General features: G+C 41.7%; 1 protein-coding gene across 5 annotated transcripts in view; it reads left to right on the forward strand.

Annotated features, from left to right (window-relative positions):
• CADM1 (cell adhesion molecule 1) overlaps positions 1–12,489 on the forward strand; it is a 279,815-nt gene that overhangs the window by 250,167 nt on the left and 17,159 nt on the right. For 3 of the 5 annotated variants that reach the window (XM_056543696.1, XM_056543699.1, XM_056543698.1), the window contains one exon: positions 1,858–1,890. The exons of the other annotated variants lie outside the window; for them this stretch is intronic. In XM_056543696.1, the coding sequence (XP_056399671.1) occupies positions 1,858–1,890 (33 nt within the window). The remainder of the gene's footprint in view (positions 1–1,857; positions 1,891–12,489) is intronic. 5 annotated transcript variants of the gene reach the window in all.

The raw sequence follows: 12,489 nt of genomic DNA on the forward strand, positions 1-12,489 counted from the left end.
GAGAAAATCAAATCTGGTTCTTCAATTTTTCACTACTGTGCCATTTATTTATTTATTTATTTTTTTTTTTTTGGGGGGGGGTCCTGCTCCTTTAGGTTGTAAGTCATTCAAACACATTTTGCCATAATAACAGGGGTCAAGAATACTATGTTCTTGATTGTTCTCAAGAAGGTTTCCCCCGTCATCCAAAATACGAATGTCTTCTGAAACCAGGACAACAATTGTATATTTAAATGACTAAGGAGAAGCAAGACTAGTGCTCTGATCCAGTAGATATTGGGGAAAGATCAAAACTTGTCCAGAGGAAAAGTTGCTGAGTTGCCCATAGCAACCAATCAGATCACTTCTTTAATTTTTGAGAAGGCCTCTGAAAAATGAAAGAAGCGATCTGGTTGTAAAGGGCAACTTAGCAACTTTTCCTCTGGACAGGTTTTGATAAATCTCCCCCATTGTCATCAGAAATGGGCAGAAAAAAGCCTACCTGGATATGTTTAAGCTACTGTTTTTAGTGAAAAGTCCTCTAAAGCTCTTTATCCACAATGTCAGGACTCTGCAATGACCACTGTTTAAAGAGCGGAATTCTGCTACATTTTTTGCATGTCTCTGATATGTACAGTAATAACTCAAGATTGGTGGTGTTTACAAATGATCGTCTAATTTTTAAAGGTCATTGAATTTGACAAGTTTTCAATAATAGGGATACCTGGAAACGGGCAAATACTTTTTGACATCAATGTAAGTATAAGAAAAATAGCTTGGTAACTGCATGGGTCAGCTCTATATCATGCTCAAGTGTCAAGGAGGTGTCACCAAACCATAGCATGCACACATTATCTGCCCCACACCTCTCCCTGCCCTGAATGATTGATGTACATGGTTTGTCTTCAGCACTCGGTCTTGTACATCAATCATTCAAGGCTAGAAGAAAGCAGGGGAGGGAGGGTATATGCATGCAGCAGCTCTGCAGCACCTCCTTGACACTTCATATAGAGTTGTCACATTCCCTTTAAATGCAGTTGGTATTTTGCATTAGATGAAACTTTTAACATGTCATTCGGGATGTAACCCATGGTAACCACAATAATGCACTACAAATACCAAAGCTGATCCCTGCAACAAAAGAAAATTGGCAATATAACACATTTTTCCAAAATCTTTATAGAATACTGCTTAGAAAAGGACTCCAGTGGCAGCCTCTATTGTCTAGCAAATGAATATGCCGTATGATCATGAATATTTTATGACGCCTAATGTGTACAGGTTAAAGGGGTTGTCCGGGGTTAGACAAAGTCTGCTTTTCTTCCAGAAACAGTGCCACGCTTGTCTATGGCCTCTATTTCTCAGGTAAATAGGACTGAGTTGTTATACCAGACACAACCCATGAACAAGCGTGGTTCATTTATTTATTTATTTTTTTTTTAAATCAAAAGCAGACTTCTTTTTTCTCACCTTGGAGAAACCCTTTGAATTGAAGGTCTATGTTTGGTCTGCAACTAAAGGATCCACTCTGATGATAATATACTGTATAACTTTTAGCTCTGCTTTTCCATTATACATTATATTCTTTATAGTATATTGACCAACATATAGCATCCCCTAGATTTGTATTATTAAGCTTCCACTGCCCATAGTTCCTTTGGTCCTAGAAGGTTGTGCTCCTTTCAGGACTGGAGGTAAGTGTGAGGTGTCTCTCTGGTGTATGACTGTCACGTTCTCCCTTGTCTTACAAATTCAATGCTGTGTGAGATTCATTATTGCTTGTGTATTATCTGTTCCCTTTATTTTGTCCCATTTTTCCCTTTTTTTGCATGCTGTTCCTTCCGTTTCCTCCCTTCCTCCTCCTCTTCCCGTGTGTAGACGCAAGTGCAACGACAGAGCCTGCAGTTCACGGTTGGTATCAGCTTTCTGTTCTCTATTTCCAGATGCCAACAAGCCATGCCAGTAATGTAAAGGGGTCATTTAACTTATCCACAATAGGGTTGGGTATTAACGAAGATGGAAATCCAATACTCATCGTCCAGTGATTCTTATTTAAGGGTTGGTTATATTTATATAACCAATCCTCAAGGGTTGGGTTTTATGGTAGATCCCTTTACAGAATCCGGCCTGGCTTGTTGCTCTATTCGGTTTGTCTTGTCTACATTCTGGTCCTTTCCTGAGACCTGTGCATGAAATGCATGACTGCACTAATGGTTTATGCAGCTGGTGGGATCTGCAAGGGGCAAGGTGAATTGCTTTTTTCAGTTCTGCTGAACTCTTTAGACTGTTAAAAGGGTACTCCGTGGGAAAACATTATTTTTATTGTTTTTATTTTTTCAAATCAACTGGTGCCAGAAAGTTACACATTTGTAAATTACTTATATTTAAAAATCTTAATCCTTCCAGTACTTATGCTGTATGCTCCACTGGAAGTTTCTCTTTTTGAATTTATTTTCTGCCTTACCACAGTGTTCTCTGCTGACACCACTGTCCATGTCAGGAACTGTCCAGAGCAGGAGAGGTTTGCTATGGGGAAATGCTCCTGTTCTTGACAGTTCTTGAAATGGACAGAGGTGTCAGCAGAGAGCACTGTGGTCAGACAGAAAAGAACTTTCTCTGTAGTATACAGCAGCTGATAAGTTTTGGAAGGATTAAGATTTTTAAATAGAAGTAATTTACAAATCTGTTTAACTTTTTGGCACCAGTTGATTTAAAAAAAAAATTATAAAATTCCACCGGAGTACCCCTTTAAGTTCATAGAAAAACTACAGTTATTGTGTTTTTGGTATCTTCAAATTTATACAAAATTTTTTTCACAGCTTACACCTGGTGTTGTATGAAGGTCCAACTGTGAGACATGTAATGGAATCTTGAATAGACAGTTGCAGAACTAAGAAGTGTTAGGGTGGCCATACAGCCTAAAGGTAACCTGTCATGACTTTCATGCTGCCTAAACCACGAGTCATCGGGTGGTTGTCCTCGCCACACCATCCTTGGTTGATAGACCTCTCCCTATACTCAAACAGGAAGAAATCGATCAATCATGGCAGCATTAAAACCATGGCAGGCTCACTTTAAATGTGCAGGTGAATGGTAGGTTGACAATCAAATGTGTATAAGCTTCTTCCTACTCTTTCCTAACAGGACTTGTCAGCTGAAAGAAGGATCGGGAATGTTGATCAGGCATGCCCTTTCCATTTAGTAGAAAAGTAGAAATCCAGCTCACCTCCTGCTGTGCCTTTTCATGGATCCACACTCGGCGGGATGCGTCCTTGATACTGAAGAATAAATGCAACCAATCCAGCAACGGCAATTGATGCAGCTTTTATTTTTTTAAATAATCAGTGAACAGTACACTTTCTTCAAGTCATATTTCACATCTTGATGTGTTTTGAGCACATGTGCGCGAAATGCGTGAAGATGTTAATTGTGACTTGAAGCAAGTGTGCTGATCACTGAAGATTTCAAAAAATAAAAGCTGCATCAATTGCCTGTGCTTAATCGGTTGCATTATTCTTTGTACGCTCTCCATTACGTAAACATGCTCAGTAACAGACTGCATTTTATGGTGGAGCCAGAAGGAATTGTTGTCAGCCGATTAAGCATTCAGCTAACTTTAGTTTTAAAGGGGTTTGATATTTCATAAAGTAGGTTCTGTAGGATATCTGACTTCTGAGACCCCCACCAATTGTGAAAATGAAAGGAATGTAGCACTGCGTCACCGTCTAAATTTCCCTGCAGAGCGGCAGGGTAATATAAATAATCACAACAGCCGGTAGAGTAGGAAATAACCTTCACAGACATACCTTTAGATTAACAAACTTCTGCTATTTGTGTTTTTTTTTTTCATATTTGCAAATGAGCAAGAAGGGACCACAAGGTGGGGCTAATCGCGTCCAGTTTATGGAGTATATATGAAATAGAGAACAGAAAAAAAGGCAGGCGCTCCCTAAGTGCAACAGTTTCCAGTAAAACAAAAGTGTGGAATTGAAAGCTTAAAACTATTCAAATAGAACAAAGCATGGTGAGATTGCACACTCACCTCTTAGTGTTGCGTTGCAGGCACAACGGTGTTAATCGCATGAATGAGTGAATTCACTCAGGTAGAAACCTCGTGGCAGCCTTGCGTCCTTTCCTGGTAATCCGTGATGTTGGTCATGCAGTATACTGGATGGAGAGGAGTTCGGGGTAATCCACTCACTGATTAGGATCGCGATCCGGCGCCTCAGAGGAGCTGCCCTGTCACAAATGCACAGAGGGCAACAGGAGTATTTCCAAACAGATTGATTGATATCATAAAAGCATAAAATGGACAGCGCATTTCGCGAGGAGGCCCTCGCTTCGTCAGGTCTAATCACATTCTAAGAAGCATGCAAAATGTCATACAGACTTGTACATATACATTTAAATTTTGTAGCCACAATAAAAATAACAGATTAGCTTCTCAGAGGAAATATTTGTAGTAAAAACAATTGATATAACAATAAGAAGCGGTGATAAGGTTGTATTTAAATTTATACAGTGTGTTTCATTTGATTCAGTGCCCTCGGCATTCTTGCGGGCTGAGAAGTCTGGCGCAGCTGTGATTCTATGCGCTGAATCACAGCTGCGCTGGACTTTTCAGCTCGCAAGGATGCCGAGGGCACTGAATCACATGAAACACACTGTATAAACGTAAATACAACATTATCACCGCTACTTATTGTTATATCAATTGTTTCTACTACAAATATTTCCTCTGAGAAGCTAATCTGTTATTTTTATTGCTGCTACAAAATTTGAATGTACATGTCGGTATGACATTTTGCATGATTCTGGCCTGGCTGTGACGTCACTCCTCCTTTGAAACCCTCCCACGCTTTTTAAATATTTAAGGTTCTATAATGTGATGGCACCCCAGACCTGACGAAGCAAGGTCCTCCTCGCAAAACGCATTGTCCATTTTATGCTTTTATGATATCAATAAACCTGTTTGGAAATATTCCTGCTGCCCTCATCCAGTTTCTGACATTTCCACCTCTACCGCATAGAAGCTGTCAATCAAATGCAGGAGGAGGGGAAGAAAAGGAACAATATTCAATGAAAATGCAGGGCACTTGAGACAATTAGCCCCACCCTGTGGGCACTTGCTGCTCATGTGAATATATGAAAAAATTGCAAATTGCTTAGTTCACAGGCAGAAAGGTATGTCTGTGAAGGTGTTATGATTAGTTACACTATTTACATCATCTGGAGCCACAATTTTAGAGTTTTCACTTGATTCTATGGTATTATAACATCTTAAAAACTAGCCTTTATCCACAGCAGCCAACCAGGTTCCAACTCTTATTTTTCTGAGACCCTTTGGGACATTTATCTATGCGCAACTGCTCCACTTTTCTCTCATGTTGTGCTTTACTTCTTGCTTTATCCCTGGTTGTAATCTTGTGACAAGAGGCTTAACATGGGGTTTAGTATGCTAAGCATTAAGAGGCAAAATGCCATGCTTCCCCTTTTTGGATCCATTCCTTATTTCTTTAGTTTTTTGAAGAACACGATACTAGATCTTTCAGTGATGGTGAGAACATTGCTCGGGAGCTGCTGGGTATGCCAGGCACTTCTTGGCGTGTGTTCAGGTGGTAATGTTTTGCTGTGTACACGAGTCCATGCAGCAGTATGCATTACAGCGTTACATATCTCACATTTGAAATCTCTTTTAAGTGATGAATCCACCTTTGGGGTTATTTTTCTGAATATATTAGGAAGTTGCTTAAACAGCATATTAGCAGATTCACTCCTGTTAGCTGTGGGAGCAATGGAAAAATAAAGCAGGGCAGCTGAGGGCTGTTTAGAAAATAGAATGCATGGTTCTTTCGTCTGCTTTTCATGCCTAGCATATATTCTCATCATCCTGGCACTGCTCCGCTAATGCGGGTAACCTTTGTTGCTGGGCAGGTTATATGTGGCTCTGTACTTCTGTTCCTCTCCTGTTTAGTAGGACATAGCCCTGTGCATGCTGTAGCGGCTCCACACCTTCATCTAATTACAGTGTCGGAGGGCTGGAGACACGTTCCCCAGATATACATTGTGACATTCTGTCTGTATACATTAATTTCCAGATACAGTGACTCTGCGGAGAAGTTTAATCAGGAGGAATTTATCAGCACTCCTCTTGGATAAATGATACACTGGCTGACAGTTTGCATTACTCCTCCTCCCAAGCTGGAGAAGATTTATTAATATTGGTTTGCCGGCATTGGCTTTAATCAGGATTCTTTACCTTCACGAGGCTGCAGTTGCCTGACCTCTTTCCTTCTTACTCTTTTTATTTATTTTATGTTTTTGTCTTGGCCACAGTTGCCACTTTTGGTCTTCTGCGATCACTTGCCCTTTCTCCCTCTTCACTGCTGATCCAAGGTTGTGTTCTTGTTACCTCTTCATTTATTTGCTTTAACCTCATTTTAATTTTTTCCTATTTTCCCTTGTTAGTTAAGAGCTTTATCCAGGGCGATTCTAGCTTTTTAGCAGCCTGAGGTGAAAATTGAATAAGTGTCCCCACCCCTTTAAAATCATAAGTAAGAAAGATTTTGTTCAGAAAATCTGCAGCATATAACAGTACTAGCAAAGTGTACGGTTTACCAAATAATGATCACATTTGGAGTCCTGACAGCCTTGCATTCCACATGTGTGTCCAGCCTTTATTTGCAGGTCAAGAAGTAAATGGAGCCAATAGTACAGAACAAGGGAAGAGTGGTGTGGAGTAATGATTTACAGCCACTCCATGAAACAAGCCACCCCTCAGGAACTCTGACATCGGCCACCTGAGGCAAGATACTTATCTCACCTCATGGCAGATACAGCCCTGGCTCCATCTTTGCATTTTCATCATGTCTCCCCTTTCTTATTGTTCCAAAGCTAACATTATATACGTATTACTTGTATCATCTCATATTTCCCCAACCTGTAATATCAAGAAGCTAGGTTTTTAATTTATTTTAATTTGTGTTTCCTTTTGCACAGCTGCTTTATTGATCAAATTCCTGAAAAAAAAAAAAGTATACATGAGCCGTGGGCCTGTCAAGTCCTGTTTAAATAGCAAAGACACTGAAAGGGGTACTCCACTGCCCCAGCTTTCAGAGCAGTGGGGTCCTGACATCATGGCCACGCCCCCACATGCAGTCACACCACGCCCCCTCAATGGAAGTCTATGAGAGGAGGCGTGTCGGCTCCCAGCATTCTAAACGAACGCCGAGTGCTGCATAGAGATCGCGGGGGTCCCCAGCAGCGGGACTCTGCGATTAGACCTCTTATTCCCCTATCCTTTGGATAGGGGATGAGATGCCTAGGGGCGGAGTACCCCTTTTAAGCAGCTTCCAGCGCATGTTTGTTATTATCATACCATTGGACATGAAGTTTCTTTGCCCCTACCTCTGACTTTTGTTGGTCAAGTTCTAGAATTTTTTTTAAAAAGTGACAGTTTTCTCAAATAATCATTGAAAGATCCAGTAAAGAATGCTGCAATAACTGGGCAAAAACATCATATCCCCTATCGAAAGGATAGGAGATAAGATGTCTGATCGTGGGGGGCCGGCCGCTGGGACCCCCTGCGATCTCCCTGCAGCAGCCCGCATTCTATGCGTAGCTGCGTCTGCAGTTTCGGAAGCAGCCAGGCTTCCGAGACGGGGACGTGACGTCACACCACGCCCCCTCCAGTCATTTCTATGGGAGGTGGCGTAACGGCCGCAACACCCCCTTCCATATACATGAATGGAGGGGGCGTGGCATGACGTTAGGTCCCCGTCTCAGAAGCCCGGCTGTTTCCAAAACTGCAGACGCAGCTACGCATAGAATGTGGGCTGCTGCATGGAGATCGCGGGGGTCCCAGCGGCGGGCCCCCCGCGATCAGACATTTTATCCCCTATCCTTTAGATAGGGGATAAGATTTTTTTGCCCGGAATACCCCTTTATTGGATTTGTTTGCCAATGTGGCTCAGCCCTATTTAAGTTACAATACCAGACAAAGCCTTTAGACAAGAGTGGCACAGTTTTTAAAAGGCTTCACTGGCATGCATGCTCTCTGATATGTCTTCCTGCATATGTGCATGATTGTACTATGTGGCATCTTGGCATGCTGTGTTCGATCAACTCATTGCATGGTAGTAAATGCCTGGCCCTAATATGTATGGTTGCTCCTCTTTTCCTTGTGTGTTTGGTTTGATTTTCCTTGTAAGTTTGTTACAGTACAGAAGTATTGAGCATCAAGCATACTGTAATATCTGTTTCTAGAAGAAACCTGCACGTACGGTGCATGCCTCTATGTATTCTCTGTTTGTTAGGACTAGTAATCCATCCAGCCAGAGCTTCAAGTGTGATCCTGATAGTATGCTGATAGGCCGGCAGTCTTCACTGAAGTATTGGATTTCAGATTCTAACATTGTTCTTTGTTCTTTTTTAACTCAGTTTGGCTCAAGTTCTTGATGTACATTTCCTTTATGTCCCATTTTGCCGATTCTGCTCTTTGTCTCCTCTATTGTACACTTGATGCTTTCACTCTCATCTCTTTGTCTCCTAACTAACCTGGTCGTCTTTGTACTTCATTATTACTTTTACTTCTTTTTAGTATGTACTCTTTTTCTACATTGTCCTGCTGGGCATTATGCCCTTTGCATTGTCCTATATGTCAGCTCACGGCTCTGTTTTACATTATAACCTGCTGTGTTCACTCGGTCTTATTCTTACACCTTTCCAAGAGACACTTCATGCACTATCCACCTTTCTTTTACTATCTGTCCTTCTGTCCTCTTTCTTCCCAGTGCACTCGATACCTCCACTAGTTAGTTATTCATTCTGTATCCTGATGGTCAGTGAGAACTTCTTTGGTTCTTCTGCATATTGTTGACATTGCTCTTGTACCTGGACAGATGACCTTATTGTATCCTCAGGGTTTATAGACACCCTTCATTATCCTGATGTCTGTTCTTCTTTTTTCTGTTTTCCAAGAACTTTAGAACGTTTCATATCCTCAATGATCCCTCTGTGTATTCCTCCCCTACTTTATATATGTGTACACAGGAAATCCCCTACCTTTCCTAGTTTACAACTCTCATTATGGGGAAAGGCAAAATTGACAATTCTACCCAAACAATTTCAACCTGTGGTCAGAATTTTGAATGCCCCTAAAGCTATATTAACCCTGGCTAGTTCCAGCAATGCCTGCAATGTTTGTTAAAGGGGTACTCTGGAGGAAAATACATGTTTTAATAAAGAGATGGCAGCAGAGAGCACTGTGGTCAGACAGATGAGAACTTTACAACTTTCTCTGGAGCATACAGCAGCTGATAAGTACTTGAAGCTTAAGATTTTTAAATAAAAGTAATTTACAAATCTGTATGACTTTTTGACACCAGTTAATTTGAAAACATATTTTTCCTCTGGAGTACCTTTTTAATTATAATTCCATCTTCATCTTGGTGCTCATGCCTGTGATCTTGATGGCCTATTCTATCTGAAAGAACCCTAATACCAATGATCCTTTTCTGATCCTGTAGCTACCTTTTGTTATATCCAAAGGTAGACATAGTTGAAGTAAATACATCTCAGGCTGTTGAGGTTAGCCTTTGTCTAGTCTGTTTACCTACGCTATAGTATTGTATGCAGGCTTTTGGATGAAAGCTATAGGTTACAAGGGTCATTGATGTGTATACGGTTGTGGAGACTCCTACTCATGGACTCCTTAGACTAGACTTAGTAAGACAAGTAACTGCAGCCTCACAAGGTACATTGTCCTGATTTATTTTAAGGTTGACTACTACAGTCCTTCCACTGCTCCCTTATACTTTCATCTTTCCTTTGTGGGTTGTACTCATTCTCCATCACTGCTTCACAGTTTATTCTGGCATCCTTTAACACTTCAGATTCTAGGAGCTGCGAGATAAATCAGTTTTGTGCAAAGATAAGTCTTAAAAAAAAGGAACACTACAAGGAACATTTTACAATGTGCTTTTTTAATGAGTATATGTTTCCTATGAGACATAATTAGGGAAATTCAGAAGGCAAACTATCCATTAAACGGATTACTTTGCCATTTTATTACAATCCTGGGGGTTCTGTTATCATCACTAATATATTTATACTGTTTAACAATCTGGGGCACAGTTAGCTACATGAGGGAATAACCTATCCTCATTGATTGTTTTATTACATGCATGTGCAAGACAGGCGCCTGCCTCCAATAATCTTAAAAACTTGGCTGCAATTTTGATAATTTATTTGTACGAGACAAAAGCGGGCAGCACACAATAACGTTGATGGAACGCACAGATATTTTTGTGCAGTTAGCCAACCATCATATTTGTATGGGGGCCTCCTGACTCCCCTTCAGTGGCAGATGCCAGGGGAAAGAAGACCTAGGCATGTTGGATTTTAACTCACCCCGTTATTTTTGTTCTAGTTCTTTCACAGCTGCTTTCCCCCCGTTCAGAATATACACTGCTCAAAAAAATTAAGGGAACACTTAAACAACACAATGTATCTCCAAGTCAATCACACTTCTTTGAAATCCCACTGTCCAATCAGGAACGAACACTGTTTGACAATCAATTTTACATGCTGTAGTGCAAATGGAACAGACAACAGGTGGAAATTATAGGCAATTAGCAAGACACCCCCAATAAAGGAGTTTTTCTGTAGGGCGTGACCACAGAGCACTTCTCAGTTCCTATACTTCCTGGCTGATGTTTTGGTCACTTTTGAATGCTGGCGGTGCTTTCACTCTAGTGGTAGCATGAGACGGTGCCTACAACCCACACAAATGGCTCAGGTAGTGCAGCTCATCCAGGATGGCACATCAATGTGAGCTGTGGCAAGAAGGTTTGCTGTGTCTGTCAGCGTAGTGTCCAAAGCATGGAGGAGCTACCAGAAGACAGGCCAGGAGACGTGGAGAAGGCCGTAGGAGAGCAACAACCCAGCAGCATTACTACTACCTCTGCTTTTGTGCAAGGAGGAGCACTGCCAGAGCCCTGCAAAATGACCTCCAGCAGTCCACAAATGTGTATGTGTCCACTCAAACGGACACATGAGGGTGGTATGGGGGCCCGACGTCCACAGGTGGGGGTTGTGCTTACAGCCTAACACTGTGCAGGACATTTAGCATTTGCCAGAGAACACCAAGATTGGCAAATTTGCAACTGGCACCCTGTGCTCTTCATAGATGAAAGCAGGTTCACACTGAGCACATGTGACAGAATCTGGAGATGCTGTGGAGAATGTTCTGCTGCCTTTAACATCTTCCAGCATTACCAGTTTGGCGGTGGGTCAGTATTGGTGTGGGGTGGCATTTCTTTTGGTGGCCGCACAGCACTCCATGTGCTTGCCAAAGGAAGCCTGACTGCCATTAGGTATCGAAAGGAGATCCTCAGACCCCTTGGGAGACAATATGCTGGTTTGGTTGGCCCTGGGTTCCTCCTAATGCAAGACAATGCTAGACCTCATGTGACTGGAGTGTTTCAGCAGTTTCTGCAGGAGGAAGGCATTGATGCTACGGACTGGCCCGCCCGTTTCCCAGACCTGAATACGATTGAGCACATCTGGGACATCATGTCTCGCTCCATCGGCACATTGCATCACAGACTGTCCAGGAGTCTGGAGCATGCCCAGGTGTTGTAGGGAGGTTATACGGGCACATGGAGGCCACACACACTACTGAGCCTCATTTTGACTTGTTTTAAGGATATTAAATCAAAGTTGGATCAGCATGTAGGCTGGTTTTCTACTTTGATTTTGAGTGTGACTCCATATCCAGACCTCTATGGGTTGATAAATTTGATTTCCATGGATAATTTTTGTTTGATTTTGTTGTCAGCACATTCAACTATGTAAAGATGAAAGTATTTCATACGATTAGTTCATTGATTCAGATCTAGGATGTGTTATCTTAGTGTTCCCTTAATTTTTTTGAGCAGTGTATATGCACACTTATCCAAGTGTGCATGTATATGTTGAGGTCAGGAGAGTTAACTGGCCAAGCAATTATTCAGCTGACAGTAAGAATAAATGTATGACTCGCTTTAAAGAAACCTGCTTTCACGTTCATGCTGCTCCAGTCATTGGGGTGGTCCCTGGAAGCTTCTCTCCACTCACCAGCCTTGATTTATAGATCTCACCCTGTATGGGTATAGGAGGAGATCTATCCATTAAGACCGGTGGGACAGGCAGAGGCCCATGGGTACAGACCTGACTACTCATGGTTCAAACAGCATGAAAGCAATGACAGGTTCCCTTTAAGACTACATTCCATAGCTATATTACAGCTCCATACAATTTCCAAGTTTTTAATTCACAGTAGTCTATGGGATCATAATGTTTGTTCCTGTGCCTCCAATATCATGCGGAGACATAAAGTGGTTCTTTTATGGAATCGAAAAGTAATTTTGTCCCAAGCTCCATTGGACTATATAATGCAAAGATATTCTCCATTAGAATGCAGTTGCAAATGGAGGCACCATACTGCAGCACACGCATTGTCTATGGAGT

The sequence above is a fragment of the Hyla sarda genome, chromosome 10, assembly GCF_029499605.1.
Source record: "Hyla sarda isolate aHylSar1 chromosome 10, aHylSar1.hap1, whole genome shotgun sequence".
In the NCBI taxonomy this organism is placed as follows: Eukaryota; Metazoa; Chordata; class Amphibia; order Anura; family Hylidae; genus Hyla; species Hyla sarda.